Below are 19,878 nucleotides of genomic sequence, written 5' to 3'. Positions count from 1 at the left end.
TGGCTTGTGTCAGAGCATCAGGGTGCGGCTTGCTCCCAGAAGTCTCTGGGGACCCGCTCAGTCCCTGCCCGGTGCCTGGACACCTGCACTGATTGATGGCCGCCTCTGCTCAGGAATCATGTGCTTCCCCCAGAGCACTGCTAGACCTTTTCCCATACAGAGCTCAATTTTAACAAGGATCCCTTAACAGCTTTGCTGGAACATGGACAGGAAATTCAGGCTACCCGTGGCCATTCTGGCTTCCTTGGACACATTTTTTCCATCACCATTTTGGGATAAACAGCTGTTAAGCCTTCACTTTCCACAATAAACAGACGACAACGATTTTGGTTCTACCAGCTAGTTCACACAAGTGTCCGGGTTGCAGGACACCAACCACCTAGGTTCGTATATGCAAATAGATTCATAAAAATATGAAGTGTAATGGCTACCTAATGGATTTTTAATAATAGATGAAAACTAGATAGAAATGGCAAGATAAAAGAAAGGGAAGATGAAAATAATGAGAAAGTAGGGGAGAAAAAAGAGATAAAGAGAAAAACGATGTCAACAAGGAAGGAGCGGATCTCTGCATCCCTAAGGCATAGAGGGAAATTTTTAAAAGGTATGATTTTAAAAGTCGAAATTCGTATCGGGAAAAAATCAGGTATGCCACAAGGGTCACTATATTATATTTCAAAACTAAATTTCACACCTGTAAAGAAATCTGTCAACAATAATCCTAAGACATTTTGCCTTTGACAGGGTAGGACTGCTAATGAGCAGATGTTGCCGTCAAAATTTCAAATACATAACTTCAAGAGAATAAACAACTTCAATAGGATTTGACTACAAAATATCACATATCAAAGTACGGACTGATTTCATTTTAAGAAAATCTAATATATGAAAACCCACATCTATACAACAAAATTCAGATGTGAGTTTTTGTGTCTACGGACGCCTTCAAGAATGTCTTCCTTTAATGGAGGAGACCCTGGGCCCTCCAAGACTCTGCTGGTAATGCACGCATTCTGCCCTACCTAGCAAGCAAGAAAGGTTTCCAGGATGGCCCACAGACAGCCTGTGTCCATCACCCAAGGTCCCATGAAGCTGGGCTCAAAGACACTCATCATAAAGCTAGCCAAAGAAGAATCAATTTGTTTGCCACGGTAACTTGTGGTTTTCATTTTACATTTTCTTCTTTCCTCAGAATTTAATAATTACCAACAAACATAAACCTCGCAAGATACGAAGAACAAGCAACAGGATTCTATTTAAAAATACAAAAACCCACAACTATGAACATATTTCACATGGTTTTAAGAGTACTTAGTACATTAAACAAGGTAACATAAAATCCCCATTTGTGTCCCCTTCTACACTTTTTTGTTGTTGTTTTTTTCTCTGGATCTATGATGTGCTGCTCAGGTGTTTTTTCCCATTTCCATCATTACCCACTAAGTCATGCCCATACCCCATCCAAGAAAAGCATTTCCTCAAAACAGCCAGGCAGTGTCAGGAGAAGAACATCAATGCACTGGCCATGAAATGAGTGTCTGAAAACGCAATGCGTGCCTACACTTGACATACACAAGGCCGCTGGCCGTGAGAATACAGCCTAAACTCCTCTACTGAGCTTTAAAAGCCCTACACGACATGGTCCCAACCTACCTTTCCAGACTCCCCCAGCTACCCTCGGTAATTCTACCAAATACCTCTTTGTTCCTCACTCACAACACATTCTGGGGCAGCTAGGTGGCCCAGCAGATAGAGCACTGGCCCTGGAGTCAGGAGGACCTGAGTTCAAATCCGAGCCTCAGACACATAACACTTACTAGCTGTGTGACCCTGGGCAGGTCATTTAACCCCACTGCCTAACAAAAACAAACAAACAAACAAACACAACACACTCTCCCCATGCCTTTGCTCTGACCGTCTCCCATACCTAGGATGGACTCTCTCTCCTTACCTACACTCAGGAGTCTCTCTCTTCCTTTATTTTTATTTATTTATCTTTTTTGGGTGAAGCAATAGGGTTTAAGTGACTTGCCTAGTAAGTGTCATGTGTCTGAGGTTCTCTCTTCCTTTAAAACACACTTCCAACACTATCGCCTGAATGAGACCTGTCCTCATCTGCCCAAATGCTAGGGCCCTTTTCCCCAAATTACCTTGTATCTGACCAATTTAGCCAACAAAATTTAACCAGTGTGTTTTTATGTAAGTATATGTATATATGTAAGTATATGTACATATGTGTACATACATGTACATGTGTGTGTACACATATATACATGTGTGTGATATTTTCTCATCTGTAAAACTGGGATAATCACAGGACCTATCCCTCAAGGATGTGGTGAGGATAAAATGAGATAATATTTATAAAGAATTTGCAAACCTCAAAGCACTACATAAATGTCGCTATTTTTTATTAGTATTTGTCATCTCCTCCATTTGAACATAAGCTCATTGTGAGGAGAGATTATTCCATTCTCTGTAGGTACAATCCCAATGTCTAGCACCATGCCTGACATACAGTAGGTGCTTAATAAATACTTGTTGATTGATTGATCATACTAAGGTCACTTAAGGTTTGCCCAGAACACTAAAGTCATAAATTCTGGAAATACTGAACTACGGCCAAAGGCTGCTCTACAGGAGGCTGAAGGCATTTGATGTTGCCAAGCTAACGTTGACGTTGATTTGTTCCATCGACACTTCACACTCTGCTCTCGGGGCTGTGGGGAGGCCCCATGAGATCGTGTATCTAAAGTGTTTTGTACAACTTAGAGCACAATAGAAATGGAGTTTGGGTGGGTGATGAGCTCAGCCTCAGCAGACACAGGGACCCCACATCTTCACAAAAACCACTGGCAAAGAGTCACTTGAAGCTGTGTTTAGGGAGGTGGGTGCAGAAGAAGCAAGATGACATCCTGACCATCCTCTGCCCTGGCCAGGCCCACCAAGCCATCACTGGCCAACTGTCTGCTGCTCTAGGCACCCCCTTTTAGGCAAGGCTCTGAAAAGCCACATAGTACACAACCCAAAGAGGAGAGCCTGGATGGCCAGCCCCCTGGAGAACATCCCACAAGATCAGCTGACATAGCTAGGGAGGCTTAGCCTGGAGAAGAACTGGAAGGACAGTGGTCCATGAGTAAGTGTAAGCCCATCACGGACGAAGCAGGTAGCACACTGGCTCCATGGGGCAGAACTAGGAACAAACTTACAGAGAGTCACTTTTGGGCTGGAAAAGGTCATGGAACCCTTGCTGACAGTCATGGCTATCCCAAAGTGGAATGAGCTGCCTCAGGGGATGGTGGGCTGCCCTTCACGAGACAAGCCCTCATCTGGGATGTTCTAAAAGAGTCAGGGAGATGTTGGATAAAGATGGCTGCTGGGGCACCATGATGGAGGGGAAAGATCTGGAGCCACAGAACCCAGATCTACATCCTACCTTGGCCACTCACAACTTGCATGACATTGGCCAAGGCACTTTTACTGCTCACTCTCCTCCCCTCTAATTCTATTTGCTGGATTAGATCAGAGGTTCTTGATCGAGGGAATGTGAATTTTTTTTTAAATAATTGTGTTTTGCCATAACTGGTTTCCTTTTATGCATTTAAAAACATCGTTTTAAAAGGGGGTCCATAGGTTTCACTAAACTGACTTAGAAAGGGACCCGTGACACCAAAAAAAGAGCAAAGACCCCCCTGGATTCGATGATTTCAGAGGCCCCTTCCCATTCTAAATCTGTCAGTATGTGGATCCAAGAGTCCAACAGAAGCTGGGTGACTCAGATTCAAGTATGTTTAAAAGCTCCAGAGAAAACGTCCCTTACTAGAGGGTTATCAGGCCAGCCTGCCAATGTTCTGGTCACCTGGTGGCTTACTGTATTCCACAGACACTGATTTCCAAAAGTTTCTAGATGATTCAAATAATATAAAACCAGTCAGTTACAAATTTCCTAATTTTGCTTCCTGGCATGATATCACAATAACTTACAATATTTATAACCAATTAATAATCAATCAATCACAATATTTGCAGCCCTGGGATTTTCCGCCACCATCTGGAAAATCCCCAATTCTGCTCTCTAGAGGGGACCCTGCCTGCCATGGTGCATGTTGAGACTAGCGCCTGAGTAGAAATAAAACAATATTATGAATCATGAAAGAGAGAGAAGTGATGGGGATAGCCCAGAGGCTTGGTTTTAAGAGTACTTAGACTGGGCATCGGGGACAGAACCAAGACCGTGGGCCTCCATGTTGCTGTTATGCCCCAGAGTGTGAACTGCCTAGATCTTGGACACAAAGATGATACCAATTGAGTCATGAGGTCCAGATGCCTTCCTGGCAATGCCTTCTGAGTCCCCTGGCCACAGGCCAGGATGGGTAGTCCATCCACAGGACTATCTTGGACAGGAAGCACAGACGGAGAGGAAACTGTGGCAGACCTGAGGGGCAGCAGCAGGTTGGACTAGAAAGCCCTTGGGGCCCTTTCTAGCTCTGGGTCCACTAAGGCAGGGGCTCTCACTCACTCAGTCTGGATCACAACTGACAGACTGCCCTGAGCTGTCCATTTCTTTCTTTTTTTTTTTTTAGGCAACTGGGGTTAAGTGACTTGTCCAGGGTCACACAGCTAGTAAGTGTCCAGTCACTCATCTGAGAAGCCCTCCCTGGACAGGGAAATGAGGAGAACCCTGTTGGCTCCTGGGCCACCTCTGCTGTTGGACAGCCTCTGTAGCAGGCCTATGGAGAGACCCCTAACTTCAGTTCTGGACCCTTCTCCAGTACACTCCCACAGGGTCTTAGCACTTCTACTTTTGAGAACTGCCAGCTCCAGTCTCTCTCCTGAGCGGCCATCTCCCATTATAAACTGACTATTGGACAGGCCTAGCTGGATGCCCCCATCATGTCCAAACGAGAAATCATCATCCTCCCTCCAGACCCCACCCCTCTCCCAGTGTTCTCATTTTATTGGAGGCCACCACCGCCCATCTGCAGCCCCAGCATCCACGCCCCACCCTCACTTCTCCCTCCCCAGCTCTCATCTGGCTCTTCTCCATTCTACTACTCCCACCCTGGCTCCACACTTAGCCGCTCACTTCTGGACTGCTGCAATCTCCTCCTGCTTGGTCTCCCTCCCTCCAGTCTCTCCCTATTCCCATCCACCTTTCAGTTGGTCATTATGCACTTACAAAGTGCCTACTATGTGCCCGGCTCGGTGCTAAGTGCTGGGGACACAAAAAAGGCAAAGCACAGTCCCTGCCCTCAAGGAGCTCACAGTCCAATGGGGCAGATAACACAAAAACAACTACACACAAACGAGAGAGATAAAGGATGAATTAGAGATAACCCACAGAGGGGCCACACAACTCTCAGGGTGGTCTGCCGCAAGGGCCAGCGTGGCTGCGTCCCTCTCCTGCTCAGTAAACTTCCGTGGCTCCCCAGGACCATCGAGATCAAACGTAAACTTCCGCCTGGCGTCTGAAGACCTTTATGATCTGACCCCAGCCCACCTCCCCAGTCTCATTGCACCTTGTTTCCCTTCAAACATATTACAATCCCCCCAAACTGATCTTACTGTTTCTCACACATTGTCCCGCCTCCTATGTCGAAACTGTTCATCTGCTGTCCCTTGAGCCTAACATCCACCACTCATCACCAATCCCTGGGTCCCCTCACAACTCCCCTCAAGGGTCACCTTTGTTTCTACATGAATCTCCCATGTGTTGGTACCTCCCCTCCCCCATTATCTTATTATCTTGTATCTACTTGGTATCTGTCTACATATACCAACTCTCACTGGGCTAGACTATAACCTTCTGGAGGGTAGAGACAGCTTTCTTTTGTCATTGTCTCTTCAAAGCCTTGTACACAACAAACCCTAACAAAATGCAAGCTGAGTTGCTGAGTCCATTACCAGGCCTGTGCATTAGGAAGATCATTCTGGAAGATGCTTCAACTGGCAAGGAGATGAGATGCACGGAGACCAACCAGGAGGCAGGTACAATGAGAGCGGCTCGTGGCAGAAGGGATAAGATGGCCTGGCATCAGATGGGCTCTAGGGGACGGAGGAGAGTCAAGAGTCAAAGCTGACTCCAAGAGGGAAGACACATCAACGTGGATTCGGAAGGTGTCTGGATGGAGGCAGTAGCTGACCCTTTGGGAGCTTCTGAGATCACCAAGTCAAATGGGAAGAGAGCAAAGGAGAGAGGAGCCAGGGCAGGGATGGTGACGGGCCATCGAAGGAGGGCAGGGATGGCGGGGGGAAGGGATGGTGAGGGGGCCATCAAAGGAGGGCAAGGATGATGAGAGGCCATCGAAGGAGGGCAAGGATAGTGAGGGGCCATCGAAGGAGGGCAGAGATGGTGACAGGCCATCGAAGGAGGGCAAGCATGGTGAGGGGCCATCGAAGGAGGGCAGAGATGGTGACAGGCCATCGAAGGAGGGCAAGCATGGTAAGGGGCCATCGAAGGATGGCAAGGATGGCAAGGGGCAGGGATGGTGCTGGGCCATTGAAGGAGGGCAGGGATGGTGAGGGGACATCGAAGGAGGGCAGGGATGGTGAGGGGCCATCAAAGGAGGGCAAGGATGGTGAGGAGCCATTGAAGGAGGACACCCAGGAGAGAGCAGCATCATAAAAACACACAGGAGAGAAAGCAACTAAAAGTGGAATATGGCAAAGGGTCCAAAGTCACAGAAAGATCAAAAAGGATAAGCAAAGCCACATGTTAAAAAAAGAAAAAAGAATGCTTTCTTCTTCTTTTAGGAATCCTGGCTAGCCTCAGCTTGTTCTGACTCCCGCCATTCTTTAGAACCATGGCACACTGCTAAATTCATTCTCTGCAGCCTGCCTTCACTCCCATCATATATAAATATACATATACATATGTATGTATGTACATGTGTGTTCATATATACATGCATGTGAATATGTGTGTATATATTTCTGGAGAGAGGTATAAATGTGAGTCCCATGGAGCCATCCAGTCCCCTGTGCACTCACACCAGTCCCCTTTCGTCCTCATAGATTTGTTCCTGGCTACACCTTTAGTATCTCATCCTAGAATGTCCCCTCCCTCCTAGGCTAACCCTTGGAATTCAAATCCATGGCACCTCTTCTTTATCTGGGGCCTCTGAAGTCCGCTCCCCCAAATCTTGGGCATGGGCCAGGATACACCCGGCTCTTCTCGGTTTTACCATAAATGCAATGAAGGAGTTGTCAATCCTTACCTCCCCCAAGCCCAGATCTTCATGATTCCTGCTTCGACAATGGCTCAGATGAATGAATGAAAAAGTATTACTAAGCTGCTGTCCATGTGCCAAGCGCCATATTAAGCCCAGAGGATACACCCAGAAGGCAAAGGGTCAGAGAGAGAGAGAGACGCTTTTTCTATGGAGGGTGAATGATAACTTTGTCCAATACAGTCCCAAAACCAAGGCTGGGGAGCTCTCCGAGTGATTCCACTCCACGTGTACCAGAAGGCGTGTCAGCTGAAAGACTACTGAGTGTTACTTCCTGAGATCACTGCTCTCTAGGCAATACGAGCCCCAGTTTTTAAATGCTAAGGTTTCTCACCTATTTCATCCCCTAAAATGAGAGGATCACAAAACGAAACACCCTATGATAAACAAATGGAGAGCCTCAGAGCCGGGAAGGCTGGGTGCAAGGTCTGTCTCTGACCCAAACCAACTTAACTTCTGAGAGGTCATCAATACGGACAGAGCAGGCAGCTCCTATCTGCACTGGTGGAGGCCATCTCCTCATCTGGGAAATCCTTCTTCCAATGAAATCATCCATGTCCAGACTCGGTCCTTGTCCCTATGATTATAAACATACACATACCAGAAAAAACCTACCATCTGGACAGACTGTCAGAAGCACAAAGAGCTTCACTATGAGAGATACAGAGTGAAATCTCATCCCCAACTGATGGCAGGGAAATATGTGTGTGTTTACACACACACACACACACACACACACACACATACACATACACACTCCCACTCTGACACATAATTTAAAGATGGTGAAATTACAAGATTTCTACTGAGCTGAGAATGTGAGAAAATTACCTTGTTTGCCAGATGCAGAGCAATTGTAAAAATATACACAATGCAACAGTGATATTAAAACCAGGACTGTGATACTCTTCCTCTAATTAGCACATTCATCTCCCAGTTCCTTAGAATAAAAGAAGTCGATATTTTGGGAAGAAGCGAGGTTGGAAGAAGGGAAGAGCCATTTCACTCCAGGCAGACGCCCGGCTCTGCTCTACAGGAGTCGCTTCTGGCCTTCACGCAGTCTGTGCATGGTCGTACTGAGACAAAGTTTGTTACCCGCTTATTTAATGAGGAATTTGGCAGATCTGTTCTCCCTCCCACCTCCCGCCACCCTGCCTTGTGCCTTCGCTTTCTCCACTCCGCTGCAGCACTAATTGTATTGGGGGGGATGGGAATCACTACCACAAGTCCCCTCAAATCCAGAGCCTTCCTCTAAAACCCTAGAAGGCCCAGAACTTAAGAATGCTTCAAAGGAACAAGCACATTTTGGCACCAATTGATGTACCTGGTCCTTCTAGTGTTTTAAGAACATCTGCCCAGAGGCAGGGCCAGGGAATAATTCTATCCCATATCCAATATCCCAGGGCCGAACTCCTTTCAGAGTAGGGCCTCTTCAGTCCCGCCTGTCCCCTCACCGCCACCTGCCACACAGAGGGGCCCCTGAGCACCCCGCTTCAAGGATGGCTAACGTCTTCTCCCTCTCACTAGTCACAGACTCAGGTGAAAAGGGCAGGAGGGGGAAGTGGAGCAAAGAAACCTTTTCCTCTTGCCTCAGGAATGAGCCTTTGCCAATAGGATGGGGAGAATTGAACTCATTAAGTTAATGTGCATGAAAAGCACTCAGACACACATGGCTTAATCTCTGAGACAATCATTTGCTACTGGGAAGCTCAGCCAGGTAGCCCAGACATCAAAGAAATGGGCCCTGGGCAGACAGAGCAGCATGGGCCAGGGGATCTCGCATCCCACGAGGAGCAGGGAACAGACAAGGAGGGGCCTTGGACTCTGGCTACAGCTCGGCTGTGGACCGACTGGGCCACAATGAGCAAGAGGTTTAGCCTCTGGGGGCCTCGAGGAAGTATATAAAACGAGAGGGCCGAACCAGACAATCTCAAAGGCCTGAAGTCCATGAGCCATTCTCACCATCTCCCTCATTGGCTCCCTTCTCCTTGTCTTCATTCAGTGAGACCCCTGAGGAATTTGCCCAGGTTGGTGGAGAGAGGCAGTCAGAGAGGGTCCACTCACAGGCATCTCAAGTCCTTGCGAGAACTGGACCCCAAGGAGTGGGAACAGCATACAGAGGTTTGGCCTCCCTCCTGCCAGTAACCTCACATGTGAGGAGCAGAGGCAGGCATTGCTGGGGGCTTCTGAGATCTCTCAAGAGCCCTGGGGGGTGAGGGGATAGAGAAAGTACCGTGAAGGCCCTCCAAGAGGCCGCAACAGCCCAGACCACAGAGTCCCCATACCCGGCACCCAGGGCCACTGGGGCTCTTGCCTCATTTGGACTCACCGAGGACCTGGCTAAAAACTCCTCTCTCCCCCTGCCCCAACAAACACACACAAGCTTCTTATATTCTGTCTGTGCCCTTCCCCTAATTCTGGGCACCTCAGCACAAAACCACATAGGGTCCTGGAGAAGATCCACTCCCACTAGGCAGAGTGGTAGCGGTGGGCAGGAACAAGTGGGACAGAAGAGAACTGAACAAGAGAAGGAGGTCTCTGTGGAATGGAGCTATCTATCCCAAGCCCTGGGCCTCCAGCTCAAGGGCACAGCCAGCTGAGGGCCCAGGCCCACTGGTGCTTGGGAAGCAAAGGGGGAAAAGCCCCTTTCTGGTGCCCTGTCTCAGCAGCCAGCAAAGGGCCAGGCCCCCATCTCCCGGGGTTCTCACCACCTCTTGGTCATATGCATCTCTGCATTCCACAGGCGAGGGAGAATAATAGGAATGGTCTAGCCCCCTGTAGAGAAGCACTTACTTCAAGCTTCATTCAATAAACCAGAGACTATGGCGAGCCCCATGGAGTTCGATGTAATGGGATTTAACCTGTACACGAATCCCATTTAGAACAAATTCCCCAAAGGGTCATGTGGATTTTTTTAAGCTTGGTTCAGACAATTACATATTGCATTAGTAAAAAGGTTAAGCACATTCTTGCTCCAAATTCAATCAACTAGAATTTCCCCTTAAATAATCAACATTCCACAGAAAAAATCCAAAAAGGGAAAAGAGCAATACACATAAAATCAGACGGGGCCTCCAGCAAGTGCTCGGTCCATCCCTCAGTGATCGCCTGAGGCAGCCCAACCCTAAGGACAAGCTCAAACAGCCAAGACGCTTTTCCTGACTTTGGGCCCAGTCTGGCCTCTCTGCACCTTCTCCCCCTGCTTAGGGGGCTGTTCTGGGGCCAGACAGAACAAGTCTCGGCCAGACAGAACAAGTCTCTGCCAGAAGACAGTCCTCGAGCCCCGCCCTTGCCACAGTCTTCTTTCCTAGGCTCAACACCCCCAGCCCCCCCGACCAATCCACATACAACATGGACTTGAGGCCTTTGGTCACCCCAGCTGCCATCTCCCAGACCCAGCACCTCGGCAATGTTCTTAACCCAGGGCCCCCAGAAAGGCACACAGTCCTGCTGATGGGGTCTTCAGAAGGACTATCACCTAATTCCCAGGAATTAGTTTAGTCCAAGATTCTGCTAACTTGAGCAAGCTTGGGTTGGGTTTTCTAGGAATGGCTGTCACACTCCAAGGCTGATTTCCATTCAGCTTGCAGTCTACTACGACCACCAGATCATTCTCAGACTGCCGTCTGACCCCACCTCCCCAACTCTGTACTTGTGAAGGTGATTTTCCAAACCCAAGTTAAGGCTTTACATTTCTTCCTATTGAATTCAGTCTACTAGATTCATCCCAGGGTTCTGGAGCCTGTCAAGGTATTTTTGAATTTTGACTTTGCCATCCAGTGTGTTAGCTATCTGTCCCAGTCTGGTGCCATCTGCAAATGTGATGAGAATACCACGTGCGCCTTTATCCAAGTCTGATAAAAAATGCTAAACCACTCTGGGCCAAAGAAAGATCCCTGGGGCACTCCACTGGAGACCTACTGACAAACTGACGCTGAACCAACAGAGTTCAGCCAATCACCCTGTTTCTAATCCATCTAACTATACTGTCTCATTGATATTATTCCATCTTTCCCATAGCAATAATTCTTCCTTATTGGGCCATTCACCCTCATTAAGTCTCGTGCCTTCCTCAGAGAGAAATCATGTTCGGCACGTGTTATATCATGTAAGACACAGTGGCTCACTGCATCTTGTCGGGAGGGATCAGAGAGCAGAACCCAGGACAGTGAGGTTCCAGCAATCCACCTTCACTTATTTTTTTTTCTTTTGGCTTCTATGCCTCTCCAGATAAGCCTCCTTCCTGAGGCAGCAATGACTCTGTAACCCAGTGCTGTCCTCCTATCAGTGACTCCTTCTTTCTCCTCACCTGAATGAGGGCTGGCAAGACGGGATGACAGACCTGTTGAATTCCATGCATGCTGGTTCGGCCCGCTCTTTCACCTGTAGGCTCAAAGACAGGCGTGGCATCTTCTCCCCTTTTGGAGCACCCAAGAGCACCTACCCCAGAGCGTCATGACGGTCCTCATCCACCATACAGACTAACTCCAAGGGAAAACATGATCCATTTGCTGTCTTCAATTGAGCCACTCACAGATCCCAAACCAGAACCAAGCATAATGCCTTACACAGAGCAGCCACCTGATAAATGCTTTTTGAATTGAATTGCTGAAACCATAGAACAACCCAAATCAATCAACCAACAAACATGTATTATACACTACTATGTGCCAGGCAACATGGTACAGTGGATAAAGGGCTGGCCCCCGAGTGAGGAGGACCCGGGTTCAAGCAAGCCAACAGGACCGAACCACTGGGTGTGTGGAAGGGCATAATGGGTTAAAAGAGGAGAGTGGAAGGAAGGGGCAGGTTGGGAAGAACTTTCAATGTCAGACAGAGAAGTCTATCTGTGATCCTAGATGGAACGGGTGCCACTGGAGCTTATGGAGTAGAGAGCGACACAGACCTGTGCTTTATGGAAATCAGGACAGACTGGGAAGAGGAGGGACCCAGGAAGATCCCCTGTCCAAGCCCAGGGAAGGGGCCATGCTGGCCAACAGAGCAGTGGCTGGGCTAGTGGAAAGAAGGGGGGAGAGGCTGCACAGACAGAAACAACGGCATCTGGCTACTGACGGTCCATGTGGGGGTGTGAGTGAGGAATCAAGGACAACAGCTAAGCTGTGCACATGGGTGACTGACCTCTGAGGAACTGGGGTGGGGGGGATTAAATGCTTTAATCGATGTCTGAGCATTAATAATAACAAAGATAACGAGCTCTGTTTGGGACCAGGGTGAGTCTGGGGCGCCTATCCAATGACGTCCAATTTGGAACGTCCAATGGGCTGGCTGGGGATGTGGCACTGAGGCTCCGGAGACCCTTGGGCTGGACACAGAGCTACGGGAATGGCCTGCGCAGAGACGACCTCCGCAGCCACGGGAGCTGCTGAGGTCTCAGCGGAGGGAGGACAGAGAGCAGCCAGGGCAGGGCCGGCCAGGGCAGTGCCGGCCAGGGCAGGGCCGGCCAGGGCAGTGCCGGCCAGAGCCGTCTGATGATCCCGCACACACACACCCAAGCCAGCTCCAAACGTCCCCTGCTCTGCCCGGCTTCAAACCTCGGAGGGGGCCTTTCATGTTCTCTTCCATCCTCTGTCCTGATCGAGTCTTCTCCACATTTATGTTTTCCCCCAAATCATCCCTGCCACTGCCCTCCTCATCTCACTCCGAGTGTAGATGGCACAAAGCAACCTCCTAAATTGTGGCTTCTCCTCCCATCGAGCGTGGATACTGTCACCAAATCGGTCTCCCTCAAAAAGCCTGGGTTATGCCACTTTGGTGCTCAGGCACACAGAATGGCTTCCCAATGCTTCCTTCAGCGGCTCCAAATTCTTTATCTTGGCATTCGAGCTCCTCAGTTATCTGGTCCCACCTTAATCACAAAATGTGCCCGTGACTATCTCGGCCAACCGCTTCATTTCAGAGCTGAGGAGAGATAAAGGCACTAGACATCTCCTGACTCCAGGCACTTCCTCTGGCAGTGCCCCATGCCTGGAACGCCCTGCCCCCTCATCTCCACCGTCTGGCTCCTCCTTCCAGAAGCTTTTCCCAGGCCTCATCTCAGTGCCTTCCCTCTGTTTAAATAAATTACTCTCAATTTATCCTGTTTGCACACGGCTGTTAGATTGGGAGCTCCTTGAGGGCAGGGACAGGAGCTTCGCCTTTCTTTGTATCCCTGACCTTGAGCACAGGGCCTGGCACATCGTGAGCTTGATAAATGGCTGGTGACTGACTGGAGAGAGACACTCGCCCAGGGCAGAACCCCTCAAGGCCTGTTAGCGTATATACATGGTTGGTCAGAATTAGAACCCAGGTCTCCTACCTCCTAGGCCACCGTTCTTGCTGTCCCTCTCCCGGGCTTTTCCATCAAACATTTGGTTCATGACTCAAGACCTGACTAGATTCCCTCGACCAAGAGGTCCCCTGGAATCATACTATTTTTTTTTCTTCTGGTCTAAATCCGAGATTTCATCAAAGAGGAGAACTCCCAAGGTGGAAACTCCTTCGGCCAATGGTGGTCCACCAAGGTCCCGCAGACAGAGTGCGTTAAGGCAGGATGGAAAACCACCTCCCTCTGAGTCCAGAACCGGCCCCTCCCCCGCGACACACCACAGCCCACTATCTCATGATCCCACTTTGCTTCAGTCAGGTCACGTGTGGAGAAACACACTATTTATGAGGCTGTGAACAAATAATCGTTACAATGATTGTGTACTTTATATAAACATCTGGTACTTGTCTAAGGTCGCTTTGTACTGTTAAGTTTCTTTTATTTAAGGAAAAAAGTATTGAAAATAATTAAATGTTTACTGAAACATGTCCTATCTTTCCAACTCAATCATCAGCCCTACGAGGGCACCGACGAGGTCAAATGTGTCTTTGGCTTCCTTAGAAGAATACACGGTGCACACCAAAGGTGCTCAGTAATTGCTTGGGGTGGGACTCTCCCGTATCAGTGTGTGTCTGGCTTTACAACAGCCGTACAGAGTTCCATGCTGCGGCACTCTCACCCTGGCAAGACTCTATTCAGCTTTTGAGGGTGGGGGGCATGTCATCTGTGTTTTGGGGGAACCCCAACAGCTCCCTGGCCAAACAATCCAATATAACAGGACTACTAAATAAATGCCGTCATTCTCTGTTCAACTCTACCCCAAGAGAAACACAAGCCTATTCATTCACTGGATGAAACAGAAAAAAGGGCTTAAAAAAAGGTTTACTGTAACAGACGCTGCCAAAGCGAAGTATGTATAACCTCTAAGCCCATTCTCAGCCTTCAGAAGAACATGAGAAGTATACAGAATGAGAGCTTTCATGATCAGAAGTATCTTACGATGCCACGGTGAGACGACGTCTAGCCAAGGTGGCAGATTATCTGTGAGCCTGGAAAACGATTCCTATTCGAGGGCGCTTTGTGTTTTAAAGCATTGTTTCATACTCCATCAGAAGCCAGTGGAGAGTAGGCCAACTGATTTTTGTGAGAAATGGATGGCTCCGTGCCTCATTTTACAAAACAGATATGCTCCTCAAAGGTTGTTTATACATGGAATGTTTTCAAACCTATGCATAATTTAGGTAGACTAGGAGAACTCACTACTTAAAGGAATCCTGGGGGTGATTTCAAAAAGCAAAAAACCAAAACAAAACAAAACCTTTTTAGAAAGTGAATAATCACCCAGCAATTTATCTGTTTTTAAATCCAAATTTCCATTTACTGAATCTGCACAGCAGAAGGAAAGAGATCGAAATGACCTACTACAACTGGAGTGTCTTGGCTGCTTCTGTCACTAAGCTTTCCCAGTTCCTAAACTCCTATTTCTTTACACAAGCTGATTTTTCTATCCCCCCCCCCCTTTTTTTTTTTGCTAAGAAAAATAGGGCAGTGGCGCTAGGCACAGCTGTTCGAGGCTTCGGTCTTCCTTCCACCTTACGTCCTAGGTTCTTCTCCCCAGAGGTTTCCAGGTCCTTATCAATCGCGTGATCAGGGCCTAGGCTCGATTCAGATTTGCAACAAATGCCCTCCGAGGTTGTTTTGACCTTTGATGGCCAGGAACAGCGGGACACACTGGGGTCCTCTCCCTCAACACCTGTGTCCCTTCCCCTTACCAGGGCGACTTCCAAACGCATGACACAGTTGGAATTGAAGTGCTCTTTTCCTATTATCTCAGATTATTTCAAAAAGTTTATACTTCTCAATAAGGAGAAATAATTTTTAAATGTGAAAAATGGCCAAAGAATAGGAAATTATCTGAGAAGGGGAAATCATCACACATTAGCTTCCCCAGTGCTGCCCACTCCATCTACCCCAGTGACCCCTATCATGATTGTGTTAACATACTTGAGAGGGAAAGTACCTTTAATACAGGATACGGAGCTCCATTCTCTATATAATTTTATCTGACGACAACTCGCCTAATTCACATTAATACTCTAATATACTTTGGCGCACAATGGCATCAAAATTTAAGAAGCCAATCTGCTATATTATTTTTCTTGAATAATTCTCAAATTAAAACATACAATAAAAATGAACTTCCAAATGATTTAAATATTTCCTTCTTAAACTGCCTCCGCCAAATGAAAATTTGCCATTATTTTTATCATCACTTACAAATAAAAAATGCTTTTTCTTCCAAAGCATTTTATTTTTACTGTTGAATTTAAAATTTATTTCCCGTCAGAAAAAAAAGTTTCCAAATATAGATAGAAAAAAAATTGTTACACTATTTGATGCTGCAAGCCATACACGAATTTGTCACCACCGATGTTACAACAAACCTAGACATCAATAAGGTGTGGGTTTTTTTTTTAAAAACACCACTCAAAAATCAATTATCTCAACTCTTTTGTATAGAGAAGTAAGTAGCACACCTTTCAAGCAACTGGTATTAATGAGCAGACATGACTATAGAATCTCCATCTGTTTTTCTGACAAAGCTGTGGCTACTCCAGCCTCTCATTGAAATTCCATTAATCTACAGCTCCAAGGTCCAATGCGAAAATCAAAACTCCATCTAACCCTTTATCAGCTCACAATAACCTACAAGTGAACTCTGCCTGTTAGCATGCAGCAAGTTATGATTTTGCTATCAATCAGGCTCTCGGCCAATAAAAGAAAGCAGGCTGCAAACGGCCTGTCTGGCAGGGCCAGGAAGGTTGGTTGTTGTTTTCGGCCCTTTCCCGTTTCGGTAGGGTGTCTGGACTTCGTGAGATTATGCATTATCCTCCTTTGCTGTGATTTAATTGCTACTAGCAATCAACTCGAAACATCACTGAAGTGTGCTTGAATTTCATTAGAAGATATAACTTATGCTACTTTCCTACAGTACCTAATAAACCATAAAGAAACCAAAACACATATGGCTTGAGGGAATAACTGGAAAATTAGGTGGCCATTTGGGAACTGAGTGAACTTTTGAACCAGAAGAACAGAGAAAAAGAAATATTAAAGGGAAAGACAGACTCAGAATGCACACAGAGATGTGCAGGTTTGACCTTTCCAGTACCTTGAAAATTACATTAGCATTATGAAAAATACATATCATGCTTAGAGTTTATAATCCATCAAAGTTTAGATACTTTGTGAGTGCCTACCATAAGGTAAAAGTCAAAAGGACAAAACAACCATCGGATTTGACAAAAGGCCTTTAGGTGACCTGTGCTAATTTGGTTATACTGATTGTTAAAAGCATTATCTTTTTAGTAATTAATACATCATTAGGCTGAGGTCACATGATGAAGGAAAATGATTCAGCAAGGAATACAATGCAAATAAAAAAGTAAAGATCCAGAAAAAGGAATGCGTGCAACTAAATGATATTTATAACTGGCAATGAGGAGTCTGAGTGATGGGATTGGTTTGTTGGTTTGTTTTGTTTTGTTTTAATTCAGAAAAATAAAGTCTTAGAAAAAAATTTAACCTTATAAACAATGTTGTTAATACATGTGAAATAAATAAGCCTAAAACTTAAATTTGCAAGCTCCAAATGTTGAAATCCTTTATTCAAATACTCATCAAAATTAGGCAAATATTTTTCAAAAAATAACAAAATGACAGTTTCACATCGCCATGTAGAATCAGGCATCGAATTTTAATGCCTTGTATTTTGAGACTGCATGTATTCCCTATGTACCTCGACCTGGAAACATCCTAAATATTGTAGCTTGATAAACTTATAAGAAAGGAAGAACGTAGTTAATTTGTTTTGTTACTACATGATCATAATTTAATAACTGTTCAGTCTTCCTAAGAAAATTCACTGAATGATTTCTTGGTCATGTGGCTACTTAGCTTGTTGAGGTTCTTTGTTTTTTGTTTTTCAAAGAAGGTCTTGAAATTATCTTCAAAGTCTGCTTTACAAAATTCAAACCATTTTTCCATGGACTATGAATAATTCACATTTATAGTTTCAGACAGAATTATGCTTGCGTGAAAGCAAAAACGTTTTACTTTATGAGCCAAAAAACTGAACTAAGTAAATAAAAAGAATTTCTACTTTTATCTGAAAATAATGTCTTGTCAATTGCAAAAAACCTTCTCTATTAGAAAAGATGCCTTTGAACACTAGGTTATGTAAGTTAATGCTCTGTTTGGATGATAAAGCCGTGGCAGAAGAGAAGGCAGCATCTTTTAAAATAGGGAAGCGAAAACAAAAAAACCAATGTCTTTTTCCTCAAAAAGAGAAACTCGAGGTTTGCCAAAATGTAGAACTCAACATAAAATGAATATGATTATTATTGCTACACATTGTGCAAAGTTCTGAGTATAAAAAAAGATTGTGTTATTCTGAATCAGTGGTTAGAATGTTTATCACTTATGCATGTACTTGACTTATCCCTGTTCTGCAATAGACATAATTTTATACCTCATAAAAGCAATTTATGCTTCCAAAGGGAATAATCTGGATAACATAAAATGTGGAGTGCTCTGTTGCAGGAAGCATATTTTCATTCAGCAATTGTACTTAGAGATGGAACTGCACAGTTTGATCATCATATCATGGCAGAAGGCATAAATCACGCCTATGTCTATATGAAACCTTCAGTGCCACAAATTAATATGCATGGCTAATTTATCGATACACATGCCTAATTTATAGCTATAGATCACCCTTATCAGGTTCTGTAGGGTGGAGAAGTAGCCAACGTGCCTGTTTTCAAAAGAAAAAGCACACACTAAAAAACAAATTTCATAATTCGTGATATTCAATAATGTCCGCAATAGCATGAAAATATGCAAATAATTAACCACTATTGCGGATTAAATACAAAATATCAAAACAACTTTTGTCCTTTTTTTTTTAAGCAACAAATCCAGGGGAAAAAAAAATGTATATAGAAGAAGCACTGAATGAAAGCCTGTCTCGATGTGAGAAGGCACTGTAGGAATAATTAATTTAATATTTTATGAACCCATTTTGCATGAAGTTTGCAGGAAAAATATCAATCAAGCAAACTGTTTCATTATTTATAAAATAAATAATACAGCAAGCCATTAAGAAGCATAATAAAATTAAGCAAGAATCTGATAATATTAAATTAACCAACAACGGGCTACTAAAGATATTCACAAAAATGTTCTGAGACCTCTCAAATGTGCCGAAGAACGATTTCCAAGAAAAGGGGTATTTCAGTTCAACTCCTGCATCGTTGGGATGAGGTCAGTATGCTGCCGGTACCACTAGAGAGAGCTCTTCAGTTCCTTAAAGGTTCTTGGAAAGGTAAGCAAAGCCCCAGCTGGCTGCGGAGGCCCACATCCTCCCTTTCCAACAAGGACATCACCCTAAACATGGCAGCTCCCAAGAAGGGTAATCTGCGAGAAACGGTGACCTACCATCAGAGGGTGCCTCGTCGTCTTTTTCACAGCGGTCGGATGTTTGGGAGAGCGTATCTGGAGGCCCTGGGAAAGGATCATCATATTCTTCTCCATCGTCTATATCAACTATAAAAGAATTAAAGAAAGGCCTTTTACAAGGTGATGATTTAAAATGAGGCTGCTCTGACAAAAGAATCTTGAATTGTGTTAGTGAATATAACAAGCTATGCTTTCAAAATGAGTCAAGGCTCAACCCTATTGAGATTTACATTCAGCTCAACTCAGATCTTTACAGAAAAAAGAAAGTATAACCTGTTTATATCTGTTCTGAAAGATCTTCTCCCTCAAATTATGAAATGTGATTGCAAACATGTACACATGGACACATACACACATACACACATACACACACACACACACAAAATGTGCACAAAAATGCCAGAGAAACCAGACAAGGGATTCAGCCAAACTTTCAAGCTCTAGATACCATTCACCTAACTCAATAACAGGCCATAACAAAATAATGGGGTAAAATAGATCATTTGAAACACTCTGAACATCAAGTTATTATAAGAGCATAGAAGGACATAAGATTATAAAATGGTCCTAGCTGCACTGCAGGCATCATCAACCTTCAGGGAAAATGCTTTTTTAACAACTTACAAAAATAAAACTCAAATAAGCTCGTAACATATGTACCTATCAATCTTTGCTTTCCTTTCAACAATTTAAAATTTTTTTTTCTGGCCCTTGGTTTCCTATTCTTAGTCTCTGCCACAAGCTTCGAAAAAGTAATTTTTATAAACAAATTCATGTTGGCAGTTTCATGTCAGAAGATTTGGA

The 19,878-nt window shown here is 45.2% G+C and overlaps 1 protein-coding gene across 5 annotated transcripts in view; it reads right to left on the bottom strand.

The window, feature by feature from the left end:
- The window catches only part of LOC114050601 (src kinase-associated phosphoprotein 2-like), a 191,924-nt gene that overhangs the window by 153,469 nt on the left and 18,577 nt on the right, over positions 1-19,878 (bottom strand). For all 5 annotated transcript variants that reach the window (XM_027872422.1, XM_027872423.1, XM_027872421.1 and 2 more), the window contains one exon: positions 19,054-19,161. In XM_027872422.1, the coding sequence (XP_027728223.1) occupies positions 19,054-19,161 (108 nt within the window). The remainder of the gene's footprint in view (positions 1-19,053; positions 19,162-19,878) is intronic.

Source organism: Vombatus ursinus, unplaced genomic scaffold (genome assembly GCF_900497805.2).
Source record: "Vombatus ursinus unplaced genomic scaffold, bare-nosed wombat genome assembly UNPS02014799.1, whole genome shotgun sequence".
In the NCBI taxonomy this organism is placed as follows: domain Eukaryota; kingdom Metazoa; phylum Chordata; class Mammalia; order Diprotodontia; family Vombatidae; genus Vombatus; species Vombatus ursinus.
Note: the sequence above shows the minus strand (reverse complement) of the source record. Positions and strands in the feature narration are given on the sequence as shown.